The sequence below is a fragment of the Crinia signifera genome, chromosome 1, assembly GCF_055691185.1.
Source record: "Crinia signifera chromosome 1, ASM5569118v1, whole genome shotgun sequence".
NCBI lineage: Eukaryota > Metazoa > Chordata > Amphibia > Anura > Myobatrachidae > Crinia > Crinia signifera.
In genome coordinates this window covers 225,400,911-225,418,650 of record NC_139217.1, presented here as the reverse complement: position 1 = coordinate 225,418,650, position 17,740 = coordinate 225,400,911, and the positions used below count along the sequence as shown (strand labels likewise).

Genomic DNA, 17,740 nt, shown 5'->3' with positions numbered 1-17,740 from the left:
GCCGGAGGACGGCGCAGAAGACGGCGGCGGGGAGAACAGTTCCGGCGCCGCTGAAGAGGCCAGAAGACGCCGGGATCAAGACAGAAGATCTCCGGCGCCTTCTGGAAGAACAAAGAAGATGGCTCCCGGAGAGGCCAGCGGGGGTGGGAAGCAAAAGAGCTAACGAAGCTCCCCCCAGCGGCCTCTCCCAACACCAGGTAGGGGCCTTTGGTCTCCTACCCCCCATCCACCCTAGACCACCGGGTGTCAGGCACTAGGCCCGTGGGCACATTCAGGCCCTTCCGGCCTGTGGGCGCATTAGTCGGGCCTTCTTGGCCCGGTGCTCATTTGTTTGTTGGGCCCTCCTGGCCCTCTAGGTGGGGCTTTTAGTTAGGAAGCTGGGCCCTCCAGCATAGGTGTTGCACTGTGGGCAACACCTGTGCTGGAGGGCCCAGCTTCCTAACTGTGGGGGCATATGATGTTTGGCACTGTGGGGGGCATATAATGTTTGGCACTGTGGGGGGCATATGATGTTTGGCATTGTGGGGGGCATATGATGTTTGTTATTGTGGGGGCATATGATGTTTGGCACTGTGGGGGGCATATGACTGGCACTGTGGGGGGCATATGATGTTTGGCATTCTGGGGGGCATATGATTGGCACTGGGGGGAATATGATGTTTGGCATTGTGGGGGGCATATGATGTTTGGCACTGTGGGGGGCATATGATGTTTGGCACTGTGGGGGGCATATCTGGCACTAGGGGCATAAAGTTGGCTCTTTGGCTTGACCAACGATATTTTTCGGCTCTTTGCCTCTGACCGGTTGGCCACCCCTGCCCCTGGAGTATTGTCACCTTTCTGGTACCCACATAATAGATATGTTGTCTATGGTGGAGCATATAAGTGAAGCAGGTTCCTACCTTGGCAAGGTGACCATTGACACAAACCTAACCTAATAAAGTGTCAGGCTTTGTTAAGGCAGACAAGAGACCCCTTTGGCTATACCTAGAATGCTAACGCAGACTCTTATTTTTCAGGGGAGGCTTGTTTTTGTCCAGAATTGGACAAGATCATGGTTGTTAGGGTATAGAGACCACGATGGACGCTTGGGTCTAAGTGGTAGTGTCTCAGGGTTGTGCACTAACCTGGTAGCTTCCACCAGTCAGGGGAGCCAGACTGTTTGTGTAGTTGCCATCTATCTGGCTCTGGATCCATTGTGACTTCATGGCCTCACTAGTTTTCCAGGAAATCTATTTAAATATTACCATCTTTTTTGTGTTATTCGATAAACATAACCAGAAACTGAAGCCACTGCAAGTCTGTTTGGACTTGCCGTGGCTCCTCATGTTATCAGAAAAAGGTCTTGGCAGTATATCTACCATGCGTGAAGAGATGCATACTGCTTTATCTGGATAAACTGCTTCTCTTTGCTTCTCTTTCTCCAGAGGTTTTAAGGGACCATGTGCATCATAAGATGGCCCTAGTCCACACTCAAAGATAAATCCTCAATTAGTGGAAATCCACCTGCACTGTCTCAGGAGATACATTTAGGGGTCTTATTGGATTCCAGAGTCCCTTGGGTGTTCCTTTCCGATGGACAAGCTTCTAGCCTTACAGGGAAAGTTTTCGCACTTTTGGTCACCATTGAGTTTCAATACCCATGCATGCAGATCCTGCTGCCTTCTTGTTTATAACTTCCACATGGTGGAGTATACCCATTTTGATTCCTGTCCCTTTAAAAATCAATATTCTGACCCGGGGAAACAAAGACTATAATTTTATTAAAAAGTCGGTCACTCCCTCTTGTAATGGCTTTAGCAGTCCCACCTGGACATATTGCACTGTTTTTGTATCCAGGATAAGGTCCCACTGATAACCAAAGCAATACTTCAGAGTTGGTAGTTGCTGACTTCACTTGTTCATTGGGCAAATAAGCACTATACCCAGATGTATTCCAACTAATGGTTCCCACTGGAGTCTGCCAGGAATTTACCATGAAGGTCTCGACACAACACAAGCTGCAGAGATACTGTTTCTGAAACAGGAGTCCAGGTGCTCTTCTGGTGGACAATTAAATTGATTCAGAGAGTTCTCTGCAAATCAATGTTGGACAGTGGTACACAAGAAATGGGGGTTCTAGGATATAATTCTGCGCTAAGGTGCAAGCTTGAATCTATACAGTGAGTGTGTCACCAAACACACTAGAATAACAAATTGTAGCAAAAAATACCGACAGAATTTTCAAGCGCTCCTTCTATTCCTATATTTTCATATCACTCCGTTCCTCAATAATTCTGATGATGACTCGTATGACATGAAAAAGAAAGAGAACCATATAGTGCAGCACCTTTAGGAAAAACCACTGATACGTATGTAGTCTGATGTCCAATAACCGTACCCTATATGGTGGTCCACTGAATGAAAGGTGGACAAATCACGCTCAATTATGAGGGGGTGATCAACCTCCAGAAAAGGATCCTCCAGACTCCTCCAGTTGATTTCACATATAAATCAAAGATAGGTGCCAAAATGGTGAAATAACGTTTTAATATTTAAAAACATGTACAATAAAAATTCATTGGGTGTAAACAATGGACTCTCACCCGATTGATGTGTCTACTAGATGGAAGCAGACATACAGAGCATAAGGTGGTATAGCCACAGGCGTCCCTGGATGCTGTCTGTAAAAGTTTCAATCCTGGTGAAGATATCCAGAGTCCACAAGTCCCTTCTGCCAACGCGTTTCAGACCTCTTGTCCTTTATCAAGGCATAGAGACTTATCCCATTACCTGGGTTTTTATACCCATAATTCCCGCTCCAGACCCCCAGCCTATTTCCAGACATGGATTCCTAACATCTAATAAAGTCCCATATGTCCATGGAATAATGATCCGTTTCTTTAAACAGCCCGCTCCGCTGCCAGGTGTCCCAAATTATCCCAGGTGAATTCCTCTGTCCGGCGCCGGCCGCCGGAACTTCCTTGCGTTCCAAATGCGTCGGCGCCGGAAGTGACTTGCGTGTCACTATCTTCTGGCTGAATTTCAATGTCTGGCGCCGTCCGCCGGAAACTGTCTTGCGTTCCACAGGCGTCGGCGTCAGCTGTGCGTTGCGTGTCACTTGATTCTTACTTCCGCTTTGTATGTATAATCGTCTGGCTTGCGTTCCAAAGTTGCCAGATAGAAAATCTGTTTGCGGTTCATTGTGTACATTATCTGTAGTCCTCCGCATACAAGATATACAGCGGAGTATTCATATTGCAGGCATCCCATGAATAAATAGAAATAAAAAAGCATTAATATCACAAAATATATGATTTTTTATAAAAACAATTACGTATAAAAAGCGAGGAAATTTAAAGTGCTAGGTACATCAATACAAAATTCACTTAAAATCTAAAAAAATCTTTATAAAAACCATTTTAATTCAAAATCTTTGCTCACACCTGAAAGATACTACAGAGGTACTACAATTCTTAGAAGAGCTAATTTGGGATGATAATTTTTATTTGGTGACAGCTGACGTAAGCTCCCTCTACACCATTATTGAGCATAGCCAAGGTGTAGAGGCCACAAAAAAAGCTCTTTTAACTTCAGGTCTAGACACCCACCTACAAGAATTTCTCATTGAGGGCATTTCATTTATTTTAAACAACAATTACTTTGTTTTTAAAGGAGAATATTTTATCCAAAAGCGAGGTACGGCCATGGGCACCAGGTTCGCCCCGAGTTACGCAAATCTTTTCATGGGCGCATGGGAGGAAGAGTTCGTGTACAACAACAACTCATTTGGGGCGGGCCTGGTGTCATGGCGTCGGTACATCGACGATATTTTATTTATTTGGAGGGGAGAGGAGGAAATCTTAAATCAATTCTGCAGTCATCTTAATGTCAACAATCAGAATATCATATTGACCTATGAAATCAGCAAAAAAAGTGTCAGTTTTTTAGACCTGGAAATTTATATTGAAGGAGGAAGGGTAAAGACAAAGAATTTTGTTAAACAAACCGACTCCAGATCATATATAAACCGGGATAGCTGCCACCAGGACATATGGCTTGACTCTATACCTATAGGACAATTTAAAAGACTTAAAAGGAATTGTTCAGAGCCAGAGGTATATACCAGTCAAGCAGAGGAGATGAAAAGAAATTTTTTGTCCAGTGGATATAAACCACAGGACTTAGAGAAGTCCATGGCAGTGGTAAGAGATATGGACAGAAAGGATTTGATTAAGAAGAAAAAACCGCAATCGAACACATCAGAGACAGATAGGTTTAAATGGTCTTTCATTTCGGACTACACCACCCAGCACAGCAAAGTGAAAACTATCCTTAAAAAACATTGGTCCATTGTGAAGAAGGACCCTGTAATCGGTCATTTACTACCTGACCTACCAAAATGTATTTTTAGGAAAGCACCAAATTTAAAATCCAAACTGACTAAAAGTTTGTGCCCAAGTACACCAAAGAAAGGCACAATAAATACCAAAGGTTTTTTCAGGTGCGGCACGTGCCTAGGGTGCAAGGGTGTTACAAACACTTTTGGAGCTAAGCTCACTGAACTATTGATTAATGGACAGAAGTGCATGATTAAGGACTTTCTAACATGTCACACTGTAAATATTATCTATATTATAGAGTGTACATGTGGAAAGTTTTATATCGGACGCACCAGCAGGTCTCTTAAGATTAGAATCGGAGAACATCTCCGCAATATAAGAAAAGGCCTGGAGGTTCATGCACTTTCTTTACATTTCAAAGAAGAACACCAGTGCGACCCCAAATACATTAAAAATTTTGCGGCTCTCAAAAAGATTAATGTTGGGGAAAGAGGAGGGAATATAGCCACAAAATTAGCTAGAACTGAAATGAGTATGATCTATCAGTATAAGACACTCATACCTGGTGGTTTGAATAAAGATTTTGAATTAAAATGGTTTTTATAAAGATTTTTTTAGATTTTAAGTGAATTTTGTATTGATGTACCTAGCACTTTAAATTTCCTCGCTTTTTATACGTAATTGTTTTTATAAAAAATCATATATTTTGTGATATTAATGCTTTTTTATTTCTATTTATTCATGGGATGCCTGCAATATGAATACTCCGCTGTATATCTTGTATGCGGAGGACTACAGATAATGTACACAATGAACCGCAAACAGATTTTCTATCTGGCAACTTTGGAACGCAAGCCAGACGATTATACATACAAAGCGGAAGTAAGAATCAAGTGACACGCAACGCACAGCTGACGCCGACGCCTGTGGAACGCAAGACAGTTTCCGGCGGACGGCGCCAGACATTGAAATTCAGCCAGAAGATAGTGACACGCAAGTCACTTCCGGCGCCGACGCATTTGGAACGCAAGGAAGTTCCGGCGGCCGGCGCCGGACAGAGGAATTCACCTGGGATAATTTGGGACACCTGGCAGCGGAGCGGGCTGTTTAAAGAAACGGATCATTATTCCATGGACATATGGGACTTTATTAGATGTTAGGAATCCATGTCTGGAAATAGGCTGGGGGTCTGGAGCGGGAATTATGGGTATAAAAACCCAGGTAATGGGATAAGTCTCTATGCCTTGATAAAGGACAAGAGGTCTGAAACGCGTTGGCAGAAGGGACTTGTGGACTCTGGATATCTTCACCAGGATTGAAACTTTTACAGACAGCATCCAGGGACGCCTGTGGCTATACCACCTTATGCTCTGTATGTCTGTTTCCATCTAGTAGACACATCAATCGGGTGAGAGTCCATTGTTTACACCCAATGAATTTTTATTGTACATGTTTTTAAATATTAAAACGTTATTTCACCATTTTGGCACCTATCTTTGATTTATATGTGAAATCAACTGGAGGAGTCTGGAGGATCCTTTTCTGGAGGTTGATCACCCCCTCATAATTGAGCGTGATTTGTCCACCTTTCATTCAGTGGACCACCATATAGGGTACGGTTATTGGACATCAGACTACATACGTATCAGTGGTTTTTCCTAAAGGTGCTGCACTATATGGTTCTCTTTCTTTTTCATGTCATACGAGTCATCATCAGAATTATTGAGGAACGGAGTGATATGAAAATATAGGAATAGAAGGAGCGCTTGAAAATTCTGTCGGTAATGTTGGACAGTGGCACTGCTATCCTTATTAGCCACACAGAGCTTGGGACGCAATTCTGGGTCTCTCAATTGACGATTCACTGCATCTTCCTATTGAGACTTGTGTTTTTTTTTCTGGACATAGGCTGTCTAGCTTGCACATTGTAGCTATTGAGATGTTCATCTTGAGAGCTAGGGGTAAGTAATTTGTAACCTGCTGAATGCTTTACTTCTGCCAGGAGTTATCACAGGGTTTTGAAGACCTACTGGTGTTTGACGTGAGGTTTCACCACTAGATTTTTCCATCTCTCGAGTCCTTTTTTGACTGGATTTGGATCCCTGCCTTATTTTTTAATTTGGACACAATTGCGATACCTCCCTAAGGTAGTATCCAGGTGTCACAGGAGATTGTGTTTATTCTCAAACTGGATTGGCCGGCTGTGGTGCAGGCTCATTCCACCTGGTCAGTGTTCACTTTTCGGCTAGATATATGTGGTGCCTCTGGAGCAGCTTTGTAATGTGCAAAGGGTTCTCGGGGCAGTTTAGAAGCATCCCAGTGTCATCCCTCTGTTTCCCACGGATGATCACGAAAATTAGATTTATGTGCTTTCCTGTTAAATTATTTTCTAGGTATCCATAAGGGACACGGAGCACTTATGCTGATGCACCTAACTTTCAAGGTTTTCCACTTATATCACCTCTACAGTTTTTGTACCGGTCTTCCTTTTAGTCCATGACTGAACTTGTTAACTTAACAGGACCTAGAGGCTTTGGGTAGGGTATAGTGGCGAAGGGAGTATGGGCTGCTGGGAGAAGAAACTTAACAGTTCGGTGTCAAGACATCAGCACTCCACCTATGCCCAGTGCCTTCCCGGGGCCCCTATGGATTACAAAAAAATTTTTAAATTTTAACCGATCAGTACAAATTTATTTTATTTTCTTCAGAAAGGTTTTTAACTTTAACTTTTTTTTTTTTTTTTTTATTCTAGGCATTAATTCTATTGTGGCAATTGCCTCATATACTGGATACAACCAGGAGGACTCAGTCATTATGAATCGTTCTGCTGTGGATAGAGGCTTTTTCAGGTTTGGAAATACTTAATGTAGTACTCTTGTAGTATTTCTCTGTGTGTCACATGAGTTTATTTATTATTTATTTATTAACAGTTTCTTATATAGAGCACACAGATTCCGCAGCGCTTTACAGAGCATAGTTATAATAAAAAACACATAAATTACAGTACAAGACAGTTTAGGACAAGTACATGGTTAATATGGATAGTTGCACCAGGGGACAGGACACTGAAGCAATTATCAGGGTGGCAAAGGTTTATATATTCTAAGAAAGGCACATAAGGAGAGAGGGCCCTGCTCGTGAGAGCTTACATTCTAAAGGGGAGGGTTAGACAGACTGGGGTGACACAGAAGGCGAAGAAGTGAGCTTAAACAGGTTAGGTTGAGAGATTGTCAGGTTTTATGCAGGAGGGTGGGAAGAGGTCAGCTTAGTCTTTAATATTTTAAGTCTAAAATATATTGCTGAGCAATATATGGCTGAGCAATATATTGCTCAGTTTCTCCTTTTCAGCAGCGACCAGAGATGGTCACTGATGAAAGGGATCATCTGCCGGCCGGGCCGCAGATGTAATCAGCTGGTCGCAGGAGCAAGCTCCTGTCTTGTGTAAGATATTGTCAATCTTGTGTAGTGTCTTGTGTAAGATCTGGTCAATCTTATCCCTGAAGTAGGAAGCAAGATCTTGTGCATGGATAGTGGTTGGTGGCTTGGTTGAGGGAGGGTTGAGAAGGGATTTAAATGTATTAAAAATACGTTTTGGGTTAGAAGCTTGAGCAGAAATGAGAGTTTGGAAATATGTTTGTTTGGCAGTTTCCAGGGCATAACTATAGGACTGGTATATATTCTTATAAGTAAAGAAATCCATTGGACTCTGAGATTTATGCCATTTACGCTCAGCTTTGCGTGAGATATTTTGTAGGTGTAATTTAGAGTGCCACGGTTGGCGTCTAGGCCTACGTGGAGTGTGGTGGGTAACTGGAGCCACTTCATCCAGGGCTGTTTTGAGAGTTAGGTTTAAGTGTGATATCGCCATCTCAGAAGTAGTGAATGCAGAAATAGGAGCAAGCTGTTGTTGCAGTGAGGAGGACAGTACTTGAAAATTAATATTTCTGCGGGCTTGAGGTGGATTAAATGATTTCAGTGTTTTTGAGTTAGAAGTACTAGAGGACAGCATGCAGAAGATAAGGTTGTGATCTGAGAGAGGGAAAGGAGTATTGGTGAATTCAGACACTGAGCACAGCTTACTGAATACCAGATCAAGGCAGTGGCCATCCCGATGAGTAGAGGAGTCAGTCCATTGGGAGAGGCCGAGAGATGAGGTTAGAGAGAGTAGTTTGGAGGCATGAGCAGCAGATTTTGGGCTATCAATAGCAATGTTGAAGTCACCCATGATGATGGTTGAGATGTCAGAGGAAAGGAAGTGAGGGAGCCAGGCAGAAAAATCTTCCAGAAATCATGTTGGCTGCCCAGGTGAGCGATAGATAGCTGCAACATGCAGCGAGAAAGGAGTGTAAGTTCTGATGGAATGTACTTCCAATGATGTTAATGAGTGATGAGTGAGTTTTCATTATAGTGCCATTTTTATACTATATTTATTCTTTGGATTTTTGAGACCCAAGTGCATCATTTTGCATTTTTTGGCATTAAACTGTAGTTGCCATGCTCTTGACCATTCCTCTTATCTACCTAGATCATCAATCATTTGTTTTACCCCTCCTGGTGTGTCTAACATGTTCCATACCTTTTGTGTCATCTGCAAAAAGGCACATTTTACCCTCTATTCCATTTGCAATATCACCAATAAAGATATTAAAAAGCACTGGTCCAAGTACAGATCCACTTGTAACTTTCCCTCCTTTGACTGTACTCCGTTTACTACAACTCTCTGTTTTCTGTGCTGTAACCACGCTCCATTGAACTATCTTAAAATCCAATCCCAAGCTTTCAAGTTTATTTAACAGTCTGCAATGTGGGACAGTGTTAAAAGCCTTATTAAAGTCTAGATAAGCTACATCTACAGCCCCCACCTTGATCTATTACTTTAGTCACCCAGTCAAAAAAGTCAATAAGATTTGTTTGACGTGATCTTCCCCCAGTAAACCCATGCTGTTTCGGATCCTGTAAATTGCTGGTTTTGAGATATTCTACAACTCTTTGTTTTAAGAGTGTTTCCATCAATTTCCCTACTACTGATGTAAGGCTCACTGGTTGATAGTTGCTTACCCTTTCCTTTCTTCCACTTTTGTGCAGTTAGACTGCATTCACTGTTTTCCAGTCCTCTGGGATTACTCCAGTAGCTAGTGACTGGTTGAATAATTCTGTTATTGGTTTTACCAGCTCCCCTTTAAGCTCTTTTAGTATCTTTAGATGTATCCCATCTGGCCCCATTGATTTATCCACTTTCAGTTTTGAGAGTTCTGTGAGGACTCTGTAAATGTACATGTTTCTCCCTCAGTTTTCTGACTATACTTGCAACTTAACTGTGGCCCCTTCCCCTCTTTCAACAGTGAATACTGTTAAACCAGGGATGGTGAACCTTTGGCCCTCCAGCTGTTGTTGAACTACACATCCCAGCAAGCCCTGAAACAGTTTTAATATGGCCAAATAGCAAAACTAGAACTACACATCCCAGCATGCTCTACTAGTTTTGCTATTTGGCCATTCTAAAACTGTTTCAGGGCTTGCTGGGATGTGTAGTTCAACAACAGCTGAAGGTTCCCCATCCCTGCATTAAACATTTACCTCACTGCAAGCCATAACATTGTATGCAATCTAGGGTTAGCTGTGCACTCAAATATAAGAAGTGTTTGAAAAGGACCATAGCATAACAGCAGTAAGCAGCCGTTAACAATTGCAAGTCCTTGCGCTCTAATCAAAAATAACAGACTATGTACCACAAATAACTCCTCTGCATCACTCTCCATGGTATTCTCTCAAGATCAGTCATATTCCTCAGTCCCCATAAACTCACCGTTCTATACACATTTCTTCTTCAAGTATCCACACACTCGTGGGATTTTACATATCTCTTTACATTGACAATAACATCCCCAATCTGACACCATAAAAAACATTCACAAACTTCCTACAGCTACAATTATCTCTCTACTGCTTCTTTTAGCTGGCAACATTTCACCAAATCCAGGCCCCCAACTACTTGCCCCGCTTGCAGATGCTTAATACGCAGGAACATATTAACCCAGCTAACCTCATAAACATTAAATGTGTCCCTTCACACAACAGCAGGGCAGTCCCCCGGCCCCCGAGGCTTGCTAGTATACTCAAGGCTAGTATACCCTGGTCAGCTCAGCCCCTTCTTTCTTTGGTACCGCCCAGAAAAAGCTGGGCATCCATTTTCATAGCACATTTGCTTCTGCAATCCATATAGAGAGGATGGATTTGTTTTTTTGTTACTCTAGGGCCAGGTTCAGCTATTCTCCTGCCTGCTTTTAGTTGTACAATTGTGACAATTACTTTATTATTTTACTTGCATTAAATGTCTTGTGTCTGTAGTGTGTATAAATGGGAGGTTTCTGCTTTTATACCACCACTAGAGTTAATTCTTTTGCTAAAGATGTGAGCACTCTATAGGCACATTCATTTTGCTGCCGTAAGATAATTGTTGTGTGGGTTTCTCCCTTACATTGTGTATCTCTCACTCTGTAATGACCCATTGAGGAAGCCCCCTTCAAAACACAAATATATGTAGAGAGCTTAAACGGTGTAGGAAGAATAGAACTATACATTTTTTCCATATATAAACAATGTGATCAAAATGTCAATCCATCAGAGTTTGGCAAAGGGAAGGAGGTAGATTAGGAAATGGAAAGACAATAAATTAGGATTTGTAGAGGTATTGATGTCTGCTTAAACAGAAAAACAACTAAAATATTTACCCACCAGCTGCGGTTCAACCCGCCAAATATACCAATTGGGAGGCCAGGCAGAACACATGAAGATTGGGAAAGCAGCCAGACTTTTTTTTTTTTAATAGTTTGAAGGGCCATCCTAGCAGGCCTATATCCCAACATAAGAGTATAATAAAAAAAAAGTATTTGTCCCATAGCAGGAAGTGGCAGGCTTCCCCCACAGATCCTTGGCTTGAAGTTGAACGTAATAAGATCAATATTTTATGAAAGCATGATAAGGTTTAGGTATAATTTACACTCCCAGACATGTAAATCTTCTCTTATTCATTGTGAACGGTGCAATGTTCCCTGGCACCTGATTTTTCACCCTTCAAAGCTGGTTTCATTCCGAATTCACCCTTCTATGTGTTCCGACTACCGTAAAGTGCACCTGCTACCGCAATGATTCACATCTGCAAATTCAAATAATAGGATTTGGCCCTTAGAGTACATAGGGAACTTTTATATTTAAATTATATGAATAGTGCCAAGAGGAGCTTCTGGCTCTATTTCAATTGGTGTGCTGCTTACACAGACTAGAAAAGTGCTGGGGTGCAAGAAGAAATCTGAGAAAACAACTAGGGTGGCAATGCTTTTTATGTGCCCTGGCACGGCACTTAAATTGAAAACTACTAAACACCTGCGATTACCGCCATTCTCCAACATGGCAGCCTGCTGATAAGACAGGTGCTGAGACAGCACAAGAGACTGCTTATTTATGTCATTTAGGCCTTTAACATTCTAGCCATATCCCCTTAACAGCAGTAGACCTAGTCCCAGAAATTTAATCAGTAGAGAAAGGAAGCCACAAAAGAAAGTACTACTATAAAAACCCACCACACCAGAGCCAACTAATGAGCATAGTGGAGAAGAAATAGACAGCATGGCAATGCAGCAGCCAGCATATCCTTGCAACCCCAATACAAAATAAAAAGGTAAAAAAATTGTATAACGGATGTTAAGAAAAAAAATAAACTGTCCTAACTCCAACCTTCTCTGTATGATTGCCTGAACTGTAGTATAATGGGATCCCAGCTTAAGAAAACCAAAACATTCAGAATAAATGGGAGCTCAGTTATTCCTATCATAGTACTCCTGAAATAATTAAAGTATTCCCTGCTGGAATAAAACCTAGGAAAGCTGTACAACATCACAGGGCATTTTACGACAAATGAAATGAAGAAATATGGCAGGTGACACACGTTACCACCTTTCAACATGGGTCATGAGGGTGACTTTCCCACGGTCCTACAAATCACATTAAATATTTAAGAAGTGGGTAAAGTGGACCACACATGGAATTGGCATAGAATATTGAATTTGATGATCCTGGAGTGTCTGTTTTTAAATGTATTGAACATGAAAAAAAAAATGCATGCAATTGTTTTTGTACTTTTGTACCAGTGCAAAGTACAGATAAACAGACAATTATTGGTTGTCTTATTTGAGTGGACCCTGGAGACCAGCTAATCAAAGAAGAATATCTCCTGTCCTTGAATGGGGCACCAAGTGGAAGAGGATGCAATGGGAGATTATGAGCTTGTTCCACGGCAAACTGGGGACTAAAGGCCTCTTTGGTAACCTCTGTAACAACTATTCGAGGCAAGAGATCCTCAACAGTATCTTTCCAGGGGTGATGTCGGGTCCGAAATGCAGTGTTCTGGTTCTCCGATCCTCTCCCAAATTTTCTGAAATTCGTGTAAGGAGGTACCAGCCTGCACTTGCCCAATCTTTATCTAGAGCCGGCTGTTCAGAAACATTAATAGCCTGTAGGATTAGTTGCATCGATTGAGGGGTTTCACCCAAAGTTGCTCCATCTGACTATTGCAGGGGGAAGGAGGAGCAGAAACAGAAGGATCTGCCATGTGGAGGGGCCTAAAAAGGAGTAAGCCATTTTTCCCAACCAGGTCACATATTACCAGTGTATGATTAGGATAAATACAGAGGGAGTACTGTCTTTTTATACAGTAACAGCTGGGAAGCAGACTAGGAAGTAATGCTGCTTAAAATGGTAGACACCAAAAAAGTTCAGGGATTAACCCCTTCAGTGGTGGGGTTTTTTTTGGGAGCGCTCCCCACTGGGTGAGTTTTTTTTATGGGGAGTGCTCCCTTAAAAAAAAAAAATCACCACTTCCTCCCTGGGTCCGGGCAGCTCCGCTGAACTGTCAATCCAGCGGCTGCCCGGACCTGCGCACCCGCACCCCATCCCCGGCAGCCGGCTTATCATAAGCCGGCGCCGGGGACTTAAATAGAAAATCCGGAGGGGAGGGGGGAGGAGGTGCGGCGGAGGGGAGGGAGCCGGGCAGTGCCGAAGCTGCCGGAGTTCAGTGATTTGAACTCAGCAGCGCTGCCCGGCTCTAAGCAGTGACAATCCCGAGAATTTTCCAGGCTTGCCAGACTGGACACTGAGGCACAGGCCCGTAAAATTCTCGGGATTGCCACTGAAAGGGTTAATGCAGAGGGAGCAATAATCCAGGATAGAATAAGGGCATATGTTGGAGACCAGTGTTTCAGTTGAGGCTCCCAAACTCCCAGTCTGGCAGAAGAAAATTACGCATGATCGCCACCATTCACTAACCACCTCACTGGTCCAGAATATGTCCAAGAACAGCCCTGAGCCATCAGGAGAACCCTGCATACTCCAACATACAGCACTAATTTTCACAGTAGGCAGACTTGTGTGTAAGTATTAACAGCAGGTCTACACCACTCACAGCAGGCAGACAGACAGAATATTCAGATGGTGGTGGGTGGGACTATGCAGCTGTACTCTGCATAAGGTGCATACACACGGGGGGAGATATATTGCTCAGTGTCTCCTTTTCATCAGCGACCAGAAATGTGGGTGGTTTAGTTAAAGCCAAAAAAAAGGTCAACATGGGGTTTTGCACCTATTGTTTTATTTTTTTTGTGCCGACATTGTATTTCTTGCCCTATCATTCACTAGGGCATGGTGGGAGAATAAATTAGTGTGCTGAGCGCACTGAGGCACCGTGCCCATGTGAGGGGACGCGGTGCTACGTTTCAGTGTCCATGTCGACTGTTTAATTCAGGACAAAAAAAAGTTAAAAACCCCATGTCGAGCTTTTGACTGTCGACCTTACCCAAGGACGACACAATGCTTGTGTTTACATAATGACCATGTCGACCTTCATGCATGTTGACCTAGTGGTGTCAATGTAATGCTTGTCGACCTAGTTGCTGTCTCTTCTATGATCCATACCCAAATGGATTTTAGGTGAATAAAACATTGGTAACAACCTTTTTACGCAAAATCGCAATAAGGCCTTCTGTGGAAAAAAATAGGTGGTTTTTAGATCTTTTATAAGGTGTAAATTACAGTGAAAAAATACATATTTACTCATTATCCTGAAACGCACAGGAATATATTCTACTTTATTGAAGTGCTGATTTAATTTAGAGAAAAATATTGCAAAAAAAAAAGAAAACCTAAAATATGTAGATGCTATTAAAAGGGTTCTCTTGTACATTTCCTTTGGGCCAGTGGTTTGTTATACAAACTGGTGCAAGTACATTAAAAACTTAAATCCCTATATTAAACAAAAGTCATATCTAACTTGTTCCTGTAATGTACAATATGTAGCCTTCGTCTTCATGAATGAAAATTACCAGGTTTTATCATTAGGAGAAAAGTGTGTATATCACTCGTCTGTTTTTACTTCAGATGATTACACTCCTACATAAGCATTGAAAGTTGTACTTTAAAATGTCATTTATATCAATTAATATCCAAAGATTATTTATTTTTGCAGGTCTGTGTTCTACCGTTCTTACAAAGAACAGGAGTCCAAGAAAGGTTTTGACCAAGAAGAAGTTTTTGAAAAACCTACCCGTGAGACATGCCAGGGTAAGTAAAAAAAAAAATCATTCTATTAGTCAACCTGTGAGGAAAAGGTTGAATTTTATGTTTTGATCATTTTAATAATAGAAATTAATGAAACCTGCCCCAAGCAAGCTTTATGCACATATTTGAATATTTTGCCACTTCTGAGAGCAATATAAAAAGTAGATCATTAAAAATTTGCATCCCTTCAGATTTGATCTGTCACTGCTTAGCACAAGCTTAATTTGTGACCTAGGATTACAGTTCAGATTCAACTGGTGGCAACTTGGCAATCAGCAGACTTTTCTGCGATTGTGTACCATTCAAAAATGACAAGACATTAACTGCTCTCCCTAATGACATGGGTAGCAGTCTGGAAAGCGTGGTTCAGCAGCTGGGAGCTGAGACAACATGCTGGTAAGCTTTTGGAGTGGTTGATTTGCTGCATTAATAAATGTTACACTTTATTGAGGAGGCGTAAATTAAACCTATGTCATGGTCCTGCAAAGACCAATTGTTTAAGGTTGGCCTATGGGCAAACAAATCTTGTTGGCTAGATTTGGTTAAATAAAATTGTAAGATTTGTCACATAAAATTAGAGGTCTTTTCTGGTCAACGTGTTCTGTGTAAGTCTTCAGCATTTGATACATAACCTTTTACTTTTGGTCTCTTTCGTAGGCATGAGGCATGCAATCTATGATAAGTTGGATGATGATGGTTTGATCGCACCTGGAGTTAGAGTTTCTGGGGATGATGTCATTATTGGCAAAACTGTAACATTGCCTGAAAATGAGGATGAGCTGGAAAGTACAAATCGACGTTACACCAAAAGAGACTGTAGTACTTTTCTGCGCACAAGTGAAACTGGGATTGTCGATCAGGTTATGGTAACCCTTAATCAGGAAGGATACAAGTTTTGTAAGATCAGAGTAAGTATATACTGTCGTAAAATTATGTTTTACTTAATTGTCTACATGCTTTCTTTGTATGCTCTTTTTTAAAGAGCAAATCTACTGTAAATAGCTGTGGAAATTCCCTGCTCAATGTCCTGTTTTTGGCCATTCAGCCAAATATCACTTTCTGTGATTTAGTTCCAAATCATTATTTTTAAAAGCAGAGTAGGCAAAATGTAGATTTCTTTTTTTTTTTTCACATCAATAAGTTTTTATTGGAAATGGGTACAGAAAAAAGTAGTAGGGAAACAAAAACATGGGGGGAATGGAGGTAACACAGGGTCCAGCAATGGGTATGGATCATTTGGTCTACAACAAGTTGTTAGACAAGCATAAGGTCAACATGGTTTAGGTCGACATGGGTAAGGTCGACAGTGAAAAAGTAAAAAGCCGACTTTTTTTATAATTTTTTTTTTTACCCTTACGTCGATAGTCAACAAACACTAAAATATACCACCGCTTCCCCTCTCATGGCTCACTGCGCTCGCCATGCTTCGGTCACGGTGCCTCGCTACGGTCGGCACACTATTTTATTCCCCCACCACGCCCTAGTGGATGGCAGGGCATGAAATACCGCCTGTCGGCACATGTCGTGTTGACATGGACACCGAGACGTACCACTACGTCCCCTCTCATGGCTCGCCATGCTTCGGGCACACTATTTGATTCTGCCACCACACCCTAGTGGATGATATGGCATAAAATACCGCCTGTCGGCACATGTTGGCTAAAAAAAAAACAGAAAAAAAACACCATGTCGACCTAATGACCCATGTCGATCTCATGACCATGTTGACATAAAGTAATGTCGACCTAATACTTGTCGACCTACTTGGTGGTGACCCAATGAAAGTATCCCCCAGCAATATACATAAAAATCAAAATGTAGATTTAATGTCTAGGAACCATGAAGATGTGCATCCATTGGCATCAATAGTAATGTCTCTCAAAAGTCAGGTGCCAGTAGTAATTTCATTTGGCTCCCTTAAATAATATATATGTATAAAGTATTCAGTTGGATGAATATTTCATTGATAATTTTTTTTTTTGCGACAAAGATTTCTATACACTATTTCAGAAATTACATGACCTGATTTAGTCATTGTCGTCACTTTTTGTCAGTAAAATTGCAATGATAGTTAATGCATTAACCTTCTGGATTTGCATTTAATGTGAGGCTTTTATATCCTGTGAGCGGAACTGCCAAAATGGTGCAAAATTAAACAAACCCCCAGAGGTTGTACTAAAATATTATCCTTTTCGGCTATTCTTTCATCCATTTGGACACCAGATCACCTTCAGTACCCAGTACAAAGTGCACGTTTTTTCACAGCAGCTAAGGCTCCCTCTCCTGTGCATTCTACTCCCAGTAATTAGAGAAGCAGTTTCCTTTGGTATCTATGCTGGGGACACTGCAATGGCATTGGGTAGAGGACCTGGTACAATAGTTCTGGCACTAAAAGACAAATGTTAGGCTCCACTCCCCTCTCCACCAGACTTCAGTGAGCTATCTTGCGGGGGTCTAATACCTGTTAGTTTCTTATTTATCCCCTTCATGGGCTATTATTATGCTGTATAGTACACAGCCTTCTTATGGTATTGCATACATTTAATATACCTTTATGGTTTCTTTCTGTATACAGTCCATCAGCATTGTTTTCAGTACTGTACATTTCTCCTTCATCCACTAGGTGTCACTGGAGTTACACTGGGGAATAGAAGGCGAACACAGGAAGCATGGGCACTTCAAAAATAAATTAGTGTGACCAACTCCTCCCCTTCTACTTCCCCTCCCAGGCAGTCTTAGATCGTGCCCGAAAGGGAGCAGGTCACATTTGGCTCATTTCCTGGGCTTTTTGTAATTAGGGCTTAAAGCAG

At 41.8% G+C, this 17,740-nt stretch overlaps 1 protein-coding gene across 1 annotated transcript in view; it reads left to right on the top strand.

The window, feature by feature from the left end:
• The window catches only part of POLR2B (RNA polymerase II subunit B), an 89,306-nt gene that overhangs the window by 50,042 nt on the left and 21,524 nt on the right, over positions 1-17,740 (top strand). Inside the window, exons 17-19 of the mRNA XM_083179342.1 lie at positions 7,075-7,171; positions 14,839-14,933; positions 15,588-15,838. Coding sequence (XP_083035468.1) covers positions 7,075-7,171; positions 14,839-14,933; positions 15,588-15,838 — 443 coding nt within the window. The remainder of the gene's footprint in view (positions 1-7,074; positions 7,172-14,838; positions 14,934-15,587; positions 15,839-17,740) is intronic.